General features: G+C 56.2%; 8 protein-coding genes and 1 non-coding gene across 9 annotated transcripts; 4 read left to right on the top strand and 5 right to left on the bottom strand.

Moving 5' to 3' along the window:
• Positions 1 to 111: 111 nt before the first annotated feature.
• On the bottom strand, positions 112 to 1,644 carry ACRALDRAFT_1046520 (uncharacterized protein). Its single transcript, XM_071015450.1, has 2 exons — positions 1,384 to 1,644; positions 112 to 1,295 (listed from the first exon to the last, which is right to left on the bottom strand). Exons 1-2 carry the CDS (start codon positions 1,525 to 1,527, stop codon positions 441 to 443), a joined length of 999 nt encoding a protein of 332 aa, XP_070879281.1. The 5' UTR covers positions 1,528 to 1,644; the 3' UTR covers positions 112 to 440.
• Positions 1,645 to 1,908: 264 nt separating this feature from the next.
• On the top strand, positions 1,909 to 2,844 carry ACRALDRAFT_1078949 (uncharacterized protein). Its single transcript, XM_071018840.1, has 2 exons — positions 1,909 to 2,079; positions 2,178 to 2,844. Exons 1-2 carry the CDS (start codon positions 2,017 to 2,019, stop codon positions 2,634 to 2,636), a joined length of 522 nt encoding a protein of 173 aa, XP_070879282.1. The 5' UTR covers positions 1,909 to 2,016; the 3' UTR covers positions 2,637 to 2,844.
• Positions 2,845 to 3,180: 336 nt separating this feature from the next.
• On the bottom strand, positions 3,181 to 4,958 carry ACRALDRAFT_1059876 (uncharacterized protein). Its single transcript, XM_071016127.1, has 5 exons — positions 4,663 to 4,958; positions 4,536 to 4,587; positions 4,330 to 4,465; positions 3,605 to 4,255; positions 3,181 to 3,524 (listed from the first exon to the last, which is right to left on the bottom strand). The coding sequence occupies exons 1-5, from the start codon at positions 4,761 to 4,763 to the stop codon at positions 3,301 to 3,303; spliced, it is 1,164 nt and encodes a 387-aa protein (XP_070879283.1). The 5' UTR covers positions 4,764 to 4,958; the 3' UTR covers positions 3,181 to 3,300.
• A 575-nt stretch (positions 4,959 to 5,533) lies between these two features.
• Positions 5,534 to 7,731, top strand: ACRALDRAFT_1073804 (uncharacterized protein). Its single transcript, XM_071018154.1, has 2 exons — positions 5,534 to 5,932; positions 6,051 to 7,731. The coding sequence occupies exons 1-2, from the start codon at positions 5,840 to 5,842 to the stop codon at positions 7,545 to 7,547; spliced, it is 1,590 nt and encodes a 529-aa protein (XP_070879284.1). The 5' UTR covers positions 5,534 to 5,839; the 3' UTR covers positions 7,548 to 7,731.
• Positions 7,732 to 8,067: 336 nt separating this feature from the next.
• ACRALDRAFT_1053945 (uncharacterized protein) lies at positions 8,068 to 9,050 on the top strand (the record flags this gene model as incomplete). Its single annotated transcript, XM_071015800.1, has 2 exons — positions 8,068 to 8,201; positions 8,315 to 9,050. The coding sequence occupies 2 exons, from the start codon at positions 8,068 to 8,070 to the stop codon at positions 9,048 to 9,050; spliced, it is 870 nt and encodes a 289-aa protein (XP_070879285.1).
• A 259-nt stretch (positions 9,051 to 9,309) lies between these two features.
• On the bottom strand, positions 9,310 to 9,984 carry ACRALDRAFT_1067140 (uncharacterized protein; the record flags this gene model as incomplete). The annotated part of the gene is made up of 2 exons (XM_071017412.1): positions 9,310 to 9,758; positions 9,900 to 9,984. 2 exons carry the CDS (start codon positions 9,982 to 9,984, stop codon positions 9,310 to 9,312), a joined length of 534 nt encoding a protein of 177 aa, XP_070879286.1.
• Positions 9,985 to 11,688: 1,704 nt separating this feature from the next.
• On the bottom strand, positions 11,689 to 11,772 carry ACRALDRAFT_t63. The gene has a single exon. It is a non-coding gene; the product is annotated as a tRNA-Ala (tRNA).
• Positions 11,773 to 11,869: 97 nt separating this feature from the next.
• On the bottom strand, positions 11,870 to 13,154 carry ACRALDRAFT_2093897 (uncharacterized protein; the record flags this gene model as incomplete). The annotated part of the gene is made up of 2 exons (XM_071022645.1): positions 11,870 to 12,966; positions 13,040 to 13,154. The coding sequence occupies 2 exons, from the start codon at positions 13,152 to 13,154 to the stop codon at positions 11,870 to 11,872; spliced, it is 1,212 nt and encodes a 403-aa protein (XP_070879287.1).
• Positions 13,155 to 13,502: 348 nt separating this feature from the next.
• On the top strand, positions 13,503 to 14,358 carry ACRALDRAFT_2038946 (uncharacterized protein; the record flags this gene model as incomplete). The annotated part of the gene is made up of 2 exons (XM_071020917.1): positions 13,503 to 13,982; positions 14,071 to 14,358. The coding sequence occupies 2 exons, from the start codon at positions 13,503 to 13,505 to the stop codon at positions 14,356 to 14,358; spliced, it is 768 nt and encodes a 255-aa protein (XP_070879288.1).
• Between the last annotated feature and the right edge of the window lie 167 nt (positions 14,359 to 14,525).

Here is a 14,525-nt window from a genome sequence, read left to right on the forward strand (position 1 = left end):
CTACAATGTACCTATAAAGCTTCGAACACGATTCTCGGTGATATTTACAGGAAATGCCGGACACCTCCCCGTGTTGTCAAAATGCGTCCATTGAAGGTTACAATTCATGCTGGTAGACTTTTTTGTTTATTTATTTAGACGGCTTGCTTCAGACACTCGGTTGAATTGGACCTGGAATTACACACCACGGCTTGACCTTCAGCCGTCCCCATGTACCATTATTACCTTACATTTTCTACTGTAAATACTGTCCGAGTCCCAAGTCGCTCATTTTCCCGAACCGTACAGACCGAATCCCTCGCACCAGAAACACCCGTCATTAATACAATGGCGCCCTCACGAAAAGAGTGCAAGAGTGTTTCTAACGTCAGTTTTGCCGTATGACATGGCACTCAACGCAAAGAATAATTGTCCGCGACAAGCCCATAAACGTCGCAGTCCTACGCCTTCTTGGCTTCCCGCTCAGCCTTGCGAAGCGCACGCCTCCGGATGTCCTTATGGATGTAAAGGTTGTACCAGATGGCCAGCGAATTACCGGCGCCAATGGTATTCTCCACAGCCCACAGCATGACCGCGTGCGACCACCAGGGCGTGTAGGTGTAGGCCCAGTTCTGGTACGTGCCGGAGCCGATCTTGCTCAGGGTGGCGCGGACAAAGGCCTTGGGGGTCGGGATCATGGCGTTGGCGCGGCGCACCTTGCTCATGGCGGTGGTGATGAGGTAGCTGAGGACGAGCTGGACGTCGACGCCCTGGGGCTTGAGCTCCTCGGCGAGCGAGCTGCTCCAGTGCTGCAGGAAGGCCTTGCTGCCCGAGTACGTCGCCAGGTAAGGGGTCGGGATCCAGCCGGCGAACGAGCCCATGGTCAGGATCAGGCCGCGGCCGCGCTTGGCGATGCGGGGCGCGATCACCGCCGTCGTCTTCAGAGTGCCCAGGCAGTTGATGGTGACGATGTTCTGGAGCTCCTCGCGCGTCGTCTCGAGGAAGGGGACGGGGATCGAGTGGCTCTGTCCGACATTGTTGATGAGAATGGCAATGTCCGCGTCGCCGGCGACCGCTTCGAGCTGGGCGTAGTCTTCGTCCCTGTCGCGGGAGAAGTCCATGGCGTGCACCCGGGTCTTCACCTTGGGGTACTTTTTCTGGAGCTCCTCGGCGAGGTCGTTGAGCTTGGAAAGGGTCCGGGAGACGAGGATGAGGTTGTAGCCCTGCGCGGCCAGTTGGTAGGCGAATTCCTTGCCCAGGCCATCGGAGGCACCGGTGACGACGGCCCAGCTGTCAGGACCACCATACTTCCGAAGCTGGACGGACCATGGGGTTAGCGGTGGTACGAGGGAACGCGGGCTAGGAAGTTCAAACGAAAACAGACGGGCTGAGGTTAGGACTCACGTTGGTGCCGCTCAGGAGGAAGACATTGGCGACGAAGTTCAGGTAAGCGAGGACCTTCTTGCCCACAACGAGAGCACCCAGGCCAGCGAGAGCCAAGAAGACTGGCTGGGGGATCTTTTCCGCCAACTCGACAATCGCCTCCATCGTGCCTGTGTGTCGAAATGAATGTGAAAAATGGAACAATATCTTGATAATTTCGAATGCGGCAAAGCTCCAACAATCGTCAATTGGGAGGCAGATGGTTTGGCGAGGGGTTGTACGAAAAAAAAGAAAGCTCCCCAACTAGTACTCCGTGAGGGCGACAGTGGTAGGGACAATGGAGGACTTGGAATTTTGTTGGGCCGGACAACGCGAGAGCGTGATTGATTACGAAGAGGTACCAGTACCCCACTGACGCACATGTTAACCGTCTTAATTTTAGTACCGACTACGCGGCACTTATCCTGGGCATGTGGATATGGTCGAGCCCACTTGACCCCTGGCGCCGGCGCTGTAGCACAAACGCGACTCCAAAACTTCCCGAGACGGTCCCACGAGCAATTGCTTTCTTCCCAACGAACCATAAGACTACCTCGGAATCCAGCAAACCCACCTGAGAACACCAGCCATTCAGCCTACCATTCGATTCCGACAATGGTCTCCCTATCCGATATTCTTCCTCCCGGGGATGGGCTTCTCCCCTACTACATGGTGCTCGTACGTCCCCCATCTTTCTACGACCGACGACGTTCCTGTCAGCAGAAATCAGTCAATACCACTGCCAAGCCAGACTGACACAATACACCCATCCTTAGCTCTCCCTCATCTCCGTAGGAAACTCCGCGCAAGCTTTCCTGACCCTGCACTTCACCCGTCGCGTCTACAATGGCCGCTTCGTAGCCAACACGAACCTACCCCCCAAGACCGCCAACTACGACCCGGAAGACTCGGCCAAGAAGCTCGTCCCCGCGACCACCGCGGCCGCCTCGAGCAACGCCGCCGACCAGGTCACGCCGCTCATGGGCCGGCTCTTCGGCACTTGGACCCTCATCACTAGCATCGTCCGCATGTACGCCGCCTACCACCTGCGGCACGGCCACATGTTCGACCTCGCGTGGTGGACATATGTCATCGCCTTTAGCCACTTCTCGAGCGAGATGTTCATCTTTAAGAGCATGACCTTTGGCAAACCCCAGATTGGACCTTTCGTCTTTGCTTCGCTTGCCCTGTTCTGGATGCCCCTGACGAGGAGCTACTACGTGGATTCTCCGTAAGCATGCCAGGTGGAGGAGGTGGGAGGAGGTGGGAAGAGGCAGAAATGAAAAGGAATACACATAGAGGGTCGATATACTAGGGTGGTTGGGAAAGCATTTCTTTCTATGCTAGTCTTGATATGAATATCAGCCTAGGATAGTATAATGGAAAGAGGAGGTGATGTAATATCAAAAGCAATAAGGCAAGGCAAAAAAGAAAAAAGGAAAAAAAAAAAAAAAAAGAAGCAAAAGAGCTGTCAGCGCGTTTCGATCGCGCCGACTACTCCTCCTCACGCCCACGTTTGTGCGCGCCCTATGGGACCTAGAGGCTTGCCCGTCGGGTATTTGTTTAACACCTCTAGCCACTGCACCATTCCACCTCTGCAAGGGGACGGAGACCTGATGGTTGAAAGTAATTGGGCGGAAGGGCTATATAAACCTTAGGTTCCTTCCCATGTCGGTGAATCATCCCTCGAGGGCATGTGATACCGCCACGCTGGCAAAGGGGGCAGGCACGTTACGGGAGTGGAAGGTGCTGGGGGGCAACTTCCTGTGGCTTCATGTTGTCAAAGTAGCAGGCGTGTTACACTGTGTACCTACGAATTCAAACTTCCTGATGCCTCTTCGGATGACACCAAACCGATGCCTACCTTATATAGGCCGTGTCTTAAGCCACTACGTATGATTATGATAATAGATTACGGTACAGCTCTCCTCCACAGTTTCGCAGACGCACCGCTGCCTGCTCGGGCGTGATATCTCGCTGCGGCTCGGCCATGAGCTCGTACCCCACCAGGAACTTGCGCACAGTAGCTGACCGGAGCAGTGGAGGGTAGAAGTGCATGTGAAGGTAGCTGTTATCGGCCTCTTCCTCGGTGGCATCGAGAGGAGCTTGATGGATTCCAGAGCCTGCAAATGATTTAGTTCTGCTCTTTTATCTCTTGCTAATGACCGTGCAATGGAGCTTGCCCACGGGAAAGACCACTCACTGTAAGGGAAGCTCGTTTCAAAGAGGTTGTCATATCGTCTCGTCACCTCCTGGATGGCCTCGGCAAATTGCAACCTCTCTTCGTCCGTCAGGTCCACGAGCGCGCGGACGTGGCGCTTCGGGATGACGAGGACCTCAAACGGCCAGATGGCCCACCAGGGACACACGACGAGGAACCCGGCGTTTTGGAAGACGACGCGCTCCCCCTTTTCCATCTCGACCCGGACGTAGTCGGCCAGCAGGTGGCGGCCGCCGTGCTCGGCGCGGTAGCGCGCAAGCTGGACCATCTCGGCGGCGGGTTCCTCGGGCATGCTGGAGGTGGTCCAGATCTGGCAGTGGGGGTGCGGGTTCGAGCAGCCCATGGCGGCGCCCTTGTTCTCGAATATTTGCATGTAGCGCAGCTGGGTCTTCGGCGGTGTCATGGTGTTCTCGGGCGGGAGGGACGGGAGGCTGGCGACGCATGCCGAGGCGGCGGCTGCTAGGGGACCGTCGGGACGGAGGTGGGCGGCGTAGGCTTGGGTCCAGACTTGGATGACGGGGAGGATCTCCTCGGCTGTCATGTCGGCGAGGGTTTGGTGGTGCTTGGCCGAGAAAGTGAGGACATGACATCGTCCAGTGGTAGATTCAGCGCGGAGGAGGGTCGAGGCGATGTCTATGAAAATGTTTTCTTAGTGAAAAGGAGACGTCGTGGATGGTTGAAGAACAGGCGCAAGGTGCTCTCCTTACCATCTGGCGAGACTTCAGTGCTATAAGTAGCCTGGTCCTCCTTGACGGCGCTGAAGTCGTTGATGAAGACAAAGGTGTTCGTGTAGTCAGGGTTCCGATGGCCACCCGCGCGGGCATTCCGAGGGCAGAGATAGCACTAGGGTAAAGACATGGTGTCAGTTAGAAGCACAGCGCAAGGCCAGGGCACCTCAGCCTAGTCGGCTTACCTCCGGGTCGTATTCGGGAAGCTGGTTCTTGGAGGGCTTCTCCTCCTGGCCCCTAGACGACGGCGATTCAGTTCCGGTTCATGATGCTCTCGTCCTTCAAGGGGTCGGGTCGCCCTGTGTGTCCTACTGCCATGGTCGCTTGGTCCTGTGGGGTGATACGAGCAGCCAGGTGCCGCGGAGTGGATTGTATCTCCGATGGGAGATGTCGTCCAGGATCTGATGTGGCATTTCTATTTTCGCAATCTAGATTGGGATTGATTTGGTAGTAGTTTCAAATCCGATAGTTTGTGCCTCTTCAATGAGAAAGCGGGTGGAATTTTGAAGGTTGGCGCAACAATGACGATGGCGGGGCAAGGCATCAGATCGGCCCATGGCGGGGTATTTCACGCCGAGGTCCGTCCCCGAAGTGTCGACTGTCATTGGATAAGAGACAGAGCAAACCACGAGAGAATAGCAGCAAGTTGACCTGGTTTCCTGGGAAGACTAGGTTGATATGAATGATTTCGGAGATGGAATTGGACTAGACGTATTGGACTAGACGTATGCGAGGAGAACAGATATTCGTCGAGGTACCTAGGTAGACGATGTGGTGGGAGGACCGTCGGCTACAACTCTCCCGAGTCACGGTCAAGTTCATTCTGTCTCTGTTCGGGGACTGGTTCCATTATTGCTCCAACGATATCATCGTAAGAATCTCCAGAATCTCCACATTCAAATTCAAAGTCGAGTGGGCTACACATTGGGCTGGAATCTCGCACCGTTCATGTAGCTCCTTCAAACCATCGACATCCGCACAGAATCACCGTCTCCGAAGTACTGAGTACTTCGTAGTGTAGTGTAGTGATCGTTTGATGGTATTGGTTAGGTATACTTCGGGCTTCCTGGTTTCCGACCTAGTTACACCCGAGGTTTAGCCATCGATCTGAGGATCCACTTTACCCCAGAACCGGACCATTGACGTACCACCTCGATAACCTTCCAGCATTCAACTTCCGTTGCCCATCGCCATCGTACTCTCAGCCCGTCTCTCCTCCGTCACCCGTTTGAAACACACCTAAACCAGGACGAATACCGAATTGTCACACCGACCACAACTCTTACACTGTGGTTACGGATAGAACTGCCGACGGGCACCCCCGACACACCGGACACGCCCTACCTTTGCGCTCCCAGTCCTTCCCCACCCCTCGGGCCAAGCGCGGTTGGGCGCTGCATCCGAGTACCACAAACTGTCCACCCGGTCCAAAGACGCACCCGGCGTCTCCTCTTCGGCCGATACAGCTGACTCGACAGGAACGGACGGTATGGGTGTCATTAGGAAGAAAACCGTTACTCGCGGCGGGGAGGGAGGGGTGAAATACCACTGCGATGTCTGCTCCGTCGATATCACCTCAACTGTGAGCAGACCCGGCATCTTTTCTTCGTCCCTTCGCCCCCCCCTTTTTTTTTTTCTTTCTCTTTTCGCAATGCTCGAATCAATGCTGAGTACGCCCGCATGCTTACCCTGAGATGTAGGTGCGCATCCGATGCGCCCACAGCGCGTGTCCAGACTACGACCTTTGCGTGAGTTGTTTTGCGCAAGGCTCGTCCAGCGGCAACCACAAACCAGAGACGCACCCCTTTCGCGTCATCGAACAAAACTCATTCCCCATCTTTGACCCGGACTGGGGCGCAGACGAAGAGCTGCTGCTGCTGGAAGGTGCCGAGATTTATGGTCTCGGTTCCTGGGGGGACATCGCCGACCACATCGGCGGCTTCCGCGACAAGGATGAGGTCCGCGACCACTATTACAAGACATACCTCGAGTCGTCCCGCTATCCACTCCCGGAACGATGCAGCCCCCACGACATGGAGCTGGCCAACCAGATTTCTCGCGAGGATTTCCAGGCCAAGAAGAAGAGACGGATCGAGGAGCGCAAAGAAGCTGCCAAGAACGCGCCCGCTCTGCAACCTAAGACGAAGCCGACAGCGTCCGTCCCGTCGTGCCACGAAGTGCAAGGCTACATGCCCGGTCGTCTCGAGTTTGAGACGGAATACGCAAACGAGGCGGAAGAGGCCGTCCAGCACATGCAGTTCGAGCCGGGCGACGGTATCAATCCGCGCACGGGCGAACTCGAGCCCGAGACGGAACTGAAACTGGTGACCATGGATATCTACAATGCCCGCCTCACGCAACGTGCCGAGCGCAAGAAGATCATGTTCGAACACAACCTCCTCGAGTACCGCGAGAACACCAAACAAGAGAAGAAACGCACCAAGGAGGAGCGCGACGTGGTGAACAAGACCAAGCCGTTTGCTCGTCTCATGAACCGCACCGACTATGAGAACTTTGTCCAGGGCCTCCTGGACGAGATCAACCTGCGCCAGGCCATCGCCCAGCTTCAGGAGTGGCGCCAGATGGGGATCGGCGACCTGCGCAGCGGCGAGAAATACGAGCAGGAGAAGGCCCAGCGTGCGCAGAAAAACACGCCCATGAGCTCCCTCGATCGGTTGGCCTCGGCCCAACGCGGCAATAAGGCCGTCGCGGCGGCGCCGGAGCCACCGAGCGGTGCCTCCTTGCTAGTGACCCCTGAGCTTCCCGAACGGCTCTCCCCCTTCACGAACGCGCCCTACGCCATCGATCCCGATGGCAACCCGGTTCCAGGCCCGCAGCCAAAGACGGAGACGAACGGAACGAGCGGCACGAACGGTGCGCACGTCGCAGCAACGCCGGCGCCGGCCAAACGTTCATTGTTTATGCCGGCGCCCATCCCGGGCATCAACCCCGTGCAGCACAACCCGGGCACGCCGGACCTGCAGCTGATGACACCGCACGAGCTTAAGTTGTGTGAGGTGACCCGGCTGCAGCCCAAGGCGTACATGTTCATCAAGGCCGAAATCATGAAAGAGGCGGTGCGCGGCAACGGCTATCTGAAAAAGAAGCAAGTTCGGGATATTTGCCGCCTAGATCCTCAAAAGGGCAGCCGGATTTTTGATTGTTTCGTCAACTGGGGATGGATCGGTAAAGCTTGATGGCCGGGCGTCCTTTCTCATGCCATGTTTGAGGCAATCACTGGGCGTGTGCGTGATTTCTGTACTATAGCCGGGGCAGGGGCGCTTTGGGATAGTCTTTACGAGTAATGATACCCCTGATCAATGACACCGTCCGCATGACCTTCATCTTGCGTGAAGATGCGATGTACCTAAAAGTGTTGAGTTGAACAGTCGGTCCATGGTCGTTGATCCATATATACGCCACAGCACAGCCACAGTAGAGCACAGCCACAATCGTACTTTGTCATCAAGTCATGTGACATTCAGCCAAGCATGGACATGTTTCCCTCCCAAAAAGGAGATGGAATGCTCGGGGACAAGGCCGAACCAAAACAATCCAACCCTCATTTGCGTGCTTGGAACCCAATTTGCGTTGCCCGTCGGTCGATCGCATAATCATGTTTGGACTGGATCCCAGAGACGCACGCGTGTGACGATCAGATAGTGCGTGCGTGCATCATTAGCGACTGCAACGCTACGAGCCATCACCACCATCACCATGGCCCGCATCTCCTTTGCGATTCTTGCCGGCCTAGGCATGTTGCAGGCCGCAGCAGCTTCGAAGCCAGAGGATAGCCTGCCGTCGTACCATTACGGGGCGCCAATTCACGTGGAGTGTTTGGACCGGAGCTCGTGAGTGCCCGTTGCCGTCTTCTGACTGTTTGTCAACCTCTCCCCCGGGATTCGGCTGCGAGAAGCGTTTTTTTTTTTTTTCACCTACAATCTCTAACGAAGCGACTCGGCAGGGAAACGGGCGAACACATCGCAGACGAAAAGGACCAACTCCAATGGATCCCATTCCCGGCATGCAATGAAACGGGCAGGCCGCTCGAGTTCGGCTACGGGCACGAAGGCGAGCTCAACTGCACGATCCCCTTCATCGACGACCCCACCTACCACCTCCTCGAGTTTTACGTGCACAACGACGCGCCCATGACCTGCCGCCTGCCCGTCCGGCCGGCGCCGCAGGTCCACGTGGTGGGCCAGAAGCCCTACGTGCAGGAATACATCCCCCTCGTGTTCGCCCTGGCCGGCACCCTCCAGCTGTCCCACCTGCACATCGGCACCCACATGAACGTGCTGCTGCACGCGAGGCCGAAGCGCCATATCCAGCCCAAGGACTCGGGCGTCCTCGACTCTGGGGTGGCGTACAGCACCAGCCCCCTGGACCCCAAGTCGTCGACGAGGCTGGTCATTGGCGATGCGTTGCCGTTGCGCTTGTCGGTGCGGTGGTTCCCTACGCCTGCGCTGCCCAAGACGGAGGGTCTGGTGGAGTGGCAGGGCATGGGCGGTCATATTTACGCCAGCACCGTGTTTTATTCACTTGTGAGCTTCCTTGCGGGCATTGTGGCGTCGGGGGCCTACTTTTTGGGCGTTGTGCTGCCTAGACGGTTGAAGGGTCGCGGCCTCGGCGGGGCGACGCCTCTTGGGTTTGGGGTGAACGGGGTGGGCAATGGATGGGGATATAAGCGCATGGATTAGCAGATGCCCTGTTGATGCACATTAGGTGATTGGAATATGCAGGGGCTTAAGTCTGGAGTGTCGCTATGCATGCCTCGACAGAGCCAGGAGATATACAGTGCAGAACAGGGGGTATGCCTCCCATTACGCGTACAACAAAGAGTACTCATTACTGCGATTTCTTCTCCTCCAATGCAGCCTTGCATTTCTCGCCCTCCTCAATCCGAGCAAGCAAACGTTTGCCCATATCTACAGCGAAGACGGTCGCTAGCCATTGCCGTCAGCCCATCAGCACGAAACACGTACAGGGATTGGAGTAGGGACACAACATACGAATGATAACCCAAGGACCGTAAATGGCAAACACAAACATGTTCTTGTCGCAGACAGAGTACACGCTGGGATCCCAATAGGCGACGTCCCAGACACAGACAAGGCTGGTAAGGGCCACCTGCAGGCCGAAGACGACGCAGGCGAGCTCAAAGCCAGGCGTAGTGCCCCGTCGGCTGTCCTTGAAGACGCGGAACATCCACAGCGCCATGGGCAGCTGGTAACCAGCCTCGATGAAGGTGAAGAGGCGGAACCAGGGCGGCAGCTCGGCGTGCGGCGTCACAAAGTAAGGGTCGTTGGTCCATTTTGCGTACAGTCCGCGCAGTCCGAGGAGGATGTTCAGGGGCGAGCCTTCTGGCTCCCAGAGGTGAGATGGGTATAGCGGGGGGAGGTCGACGACTATCAAGTTCAGTGTGAGTGTTTTGATCTGCACGTATGGTGGTTTTTCGCGATGGCTTCGAGGGCGAAGGATCAGGGTCAGGGGTGAGAGAGAGCATAAGAGGTCAATGTGCGAGGAAAATCATGAGGCGGAGGACGCACGGAGCATGGCACAAAGCTGAATGGTGAAAATGGCCAGGTAGAAGTAGTCGCGGCCCTGCTTGGGCGAAGCTCCCGAGATGGCCATGGTCTGTTGTCGGTCGACTTGGTCGTTGCAGGATCGAGTGGATGACTAGGAGTGAGAGGCAGACAATTACGTGGGAGAGAGGGAGGAGATGAAGATGTGAGCTTGTGTCGCGTGTCTTGCGAGTCGCGATGCCGTCCAAGAAGTCGACGGTTCCGCAGCAGGGGTAGGAGAGTGGATCCAGCTGTCACCGTCTGGTCCTTGCCAGCAATCGGGGACGACGGAATAGTATATATTAATTGAAAGGAAAGTAACTATATTCGTCGTATAATATAGAATCCATCCAGGCTGGCTGAATGGCTACGATGCGTCGCGTTCTTCCACTGTCAATAATTAAGAAGCAAAGATGCCATGGCTGTCTTAAGGACCTGTAAGACCAGACCAGACTTGACTTTTATGGCTTCTTAATCGAGGACAGAGTTGTTAAGTGTTCCAGGATGAGCGGGATGGTCGTGTTTTCCTTCCCTCTCTTCTTTCTCGCCGAGTCGTCTCGTAAGCCTGGGAGTGCTGTGCCGACGGGCCAAAACCAGACCTCACCCCTCGAAGGTATGAACCCCGTATGACGAGACCAGCTCGGTCTGATCAGGCCAATGGACAGTAGGGTTGTTTGTGATTCGCGAATAGAGAAGAAATTGGTTCCGGGTCGCCGAGGTGGTCTGTCTAACCGCCTGTCTGAGACGTACGAAATACTATCCCCATGGTTACGAGACCTCCCAGTACTGTTGGGCCAATCTCGCCTCTACAGAGGGATTACACCTGATCTGATCCTGGCGAATCTATTCATAGTCCGGAGTGCCCATGCCTTACTTTTTTGCGGAAACAAAGCTTTCAGGCATCCCTTCAGGCATGCAGTTCAAAAGAGAAGCAAGTCCCAAGAGAGGATAACTGGGCGACGGTGGACCGGTGATTACGTCTGTGGACAGATCATGTGGGCTGTGGCAGAATATTGTCCTGTTGAACAGTACCTGCTCCAAGCGAGAAATGTCATGGTAAGGAAAGAAGGCCAAGTAACGGGAGGTCATGGCGGATTTCCTACCACTCAAAGACGTGATCTCGCCTGGAAAAGGGAAGAAAACCATACGAATACGAATAAGTACTGACCTCGGACGGAAACGTGTGATTATATAATATATTTTCGTTGATCGTCTCCACGTTCACGTGCTATTATTCTCAGCCCTACCAGATTATCAGATCCACATGTCTGGTAACCAAGGCACGTATGTACCATAGATTCAGTTATCTAGCATCTACGTAAGAGCGAGATTCTTACCATGTCTAAGATGTCGTTGAAAGCTTTAGCCTAGGCAATGAGGAACTCAATGACTAGGAGGGCGATTCCAGGGACGATTATTTTATCCGTATTGCTTTTCTATTAACGTCGTGGTGTCTCTATATACTGTACCTAGAGCAAAGGACGCCCAAGGTCGGTACTCTTTATCTCAGTAGGCTCAGACCTCCCTGGAGTGGCGCGGGATATATAATTAGACGATAAGATACAATTACACGCATAAATGTACGCGTTAGACCCACTACTTTCCGTGTTAGCCAATCACAGCGCTTCAAATACTAGCGTGCATTTTAGTTGTATTACCTACACATGCCTGTGAAACGGTCTGAGCCCACTGAGATAAGGTACTCTATGTATCTGCACACAAGCACTAGAAAACAAAAAGAAAAGAAAAAAGAAAAAAGAAAAAAGAGACACGTTGGAGGTAGCGCGGATTGAACGCACGACCGTCTGTAAATTTGCAGGAATGCAAAACAGAAATCATACCACTAGACCATACCCCCATGACTAGAACATAAGGTCATTGTCTTGTTTGCCCTCAAGTTCACCCACAGCTCCGCGGGAGACAAGTTTCTCCCCTTCGCTTTACTACACTGGCGATCATAACCTCGAACTCCCATTCATCGCTTCTCTTAGCATAGGTCCCACCTTCTTACGACTATACGCAACATTCCTTTGCAACCACACCCTCCTCCACATCCCCTCCTCAACGAGGTCCAACCTCCCGTCGCCCCAAGTCTCCAAGCCCAACTCTTCACCACACGTCTTCACGAAATCCTCAGCCACTGCCACGGCTGCCTCGTTGAAGGCCCAGACGAGCAGTTCCCGCCGAAACTCTCCACCGGGGTGCGCCGTCGTCATGATAACACCCACGTCCAGCTTCCTCTCCTCCGCCCACGCGCGGAACGTACCCAGCACGACCTCTGGGCCGCCTCCCCCCGCCTTTTCACCCAGGAGGTAATCAAATCCCTGCACAACCGATGACATGCCCAGCGCCATACCCCCCTCGTCCCACTGCTTGTAGTCCTTCCGGAAGATGTCGCGAACCCCCAGCGCCGAGAGGTCTTCCTTTGCCCGCGTCAGCTCCTCGAGGTAGGCCTCCCGCGCGTAGCTCGCGTCGTCTCTGAGCAGGCCTTCCAGGAACTCCACCGCCCGCACGTCGGTGTCGGTCGTTCGGTCCTCCGCCTTTAGCCCCGCCGTGTCGACCAGGATGGGCGCCAGGGCGAGCCGCGCGAGGTGTGCATCCGATTCTTCGCCCCGGGACCCACTGCTACGCAACGCCTCTTCCCATGCAGGTCGGCAGAAGCTCGCGATCAGGCTGGCGCAACTACCGCATTTCTCGATGATGCGCGGCTCGCCCGTCCCATCTGTGGAAGGGACGCGGCCCTCGTCGGCATGGTGGTCGACGCACCCGACGACGTGGTCGCTGAACCCGCGCGCGGCGAGGGGCCCCGTGAGGGCGTTATGGTCGACGAGCAGCCACCGAGTGGCGCGTGGGTCGAGGGCGGGAGGGAGGTTGTCGAGGGTGAGGAGATCGGACGGGCGCAGGCGGGCGTGGGCGAGGGCCGTGGTGAGTTCGGGCCGGAGGGCCAGGTCGGCGCGGGGGAGGTTGGAGAGCGGGATGTGGAGGGTCGGGTTGGGCGAGGTGGTGCTGCGGAGGTAGGCGTACACGATGGGGGAACAGAGGGAGTCGAGGTCTAGAGGTGTTAGGTTTCTGATCATGTCATTCGTTCGTAAATGGCCAGGGGTAGTAGAGAGGAGATATGCTACCTGCAGACTCGTTGCCGACGACCAAGGTCAATGGACTGGGCCGCTGTGCAGCTGGGCTAGCCAATACCTCTCTGGCCTTGGCTAGGAAGGTAGTGAGGGAAGGGCGCAATGGCATGTCGCGCGACTTGCCGGTGTTCTGTCCGACCATCGCAGGCCTAGGAAGCATCAAGAGTTCACGGTGAGGCACCGTGAGGGCCGCTTCTGGACGCTGGTGGAGACACGTAGGGATGATCCTTATCGCCCTTATCTCACCCCACTATCTTATCGCCCCTCCGTCTTATGCCCCGCTATCGGCCGTGAGCTCACCTTGTCGCCATCGGGCGCGCCCGAGGACTACACGGAATATCTCGACTTGCCCTTTTGCACTGAACTCAGCATTTTTCATTGTTCACAGAAACCCCAGAATACTCGAAACTACCTGTATATCTCGGCTCTGTACCCTGTATCCACTCCATACGTCGCCATGAACTCCCACGCGCCACCCCCCCGGCTCGCCATCCTCGAAACCGACACCCCCCTCCCAAACACCAAAGAGCAGTACAACGGCTACTCAGGCGTCTTCACCTCCCTTTTCGACCGGGCCGCCACATCTCAAGCCCTCCCCCTCTCCTCCCTCCTAACCATCACAGCCCACCACGTCGTCCCCGACTCGGACGTCGCCCCAGTATCCTACCCCTCCCCGGAGGACATCGACGCCATCCTGATAACGGGGAGCAAGCACAACGCCTTCGACGACGAGCCGTGGATCCGCGACCTCGTCGATTTTACCCGCTCCTGCATCGAGGGCGGGAGGATACGTGTCATCGGCGTCTGCTTCGGCCACCAGATCGTCGGCCGCGCCTTGGGCGTCCCCGTCGAGCGGAGCGATAAGGGGTGGGAGGTTGCCGTGGTGGAAGTGGACTTGACCGAGACGGGAAAGCGTCTATTCGGGTTGGAGAAGCTGGTCAGTTGTCATCCTTCCCTCTCCCTTTGCTTCGGCCGGCCTTTCGATTTTTCTTCTTTGCCTTCTGACAAAATATTCGGAATTACAGCGCATACACCAGATGCATCGCGACATCGTAACTGACAACCCGGCCGGTTCCATTTCCCTGGCCCACACGGACCTCTGCCCCGTGCAGGGCTTCCATCGCCCGCAACGCTACGTCACAGTCCAAGGCCACCCGGAGTTCACGGGCGCCATCGTCACCGAGATCTTGCGCACCCGCAATAAACAGGGCATCTTTTCCGACGACTTTGTGGAAGAGGCCCTCGCCCGTGCGGACCGGGAACATGATGGCGTTGCTGTTGCGCGGGGCTTTTTACGCTTTTTGCGGGAGTAGTGATCTTGGATGGCGAATTCAGGGGTAATTAAGATGTGAAAAAGGAGCTCTCGTGAGGGCGACAGGTTGTCATGCCGCCCAGGTAAATAGACATCACCGACACCTACATCCAATATTCCAACTATTGACCCTCTTGGCCTGGTTTCCACATTATTTCTGAGATGAGT

This window comes from Sodiomyces alcalophilus, assembly GCF_042370955.1.
Source record: "Sodiomyces alcalophilus JCM 7366 unplaced genomic scaffold ACRALscaffold_1, whole genome shotgun sequence".
NCBI classification, from domain to species: domain Eukaryota; kingdom Fungi; phylum Ascomycota; class Sordariomycetes; order Glomerellales; family Plectosphaerellaceae; genus Sodiomyces; species Sodiomyces alcalophilus.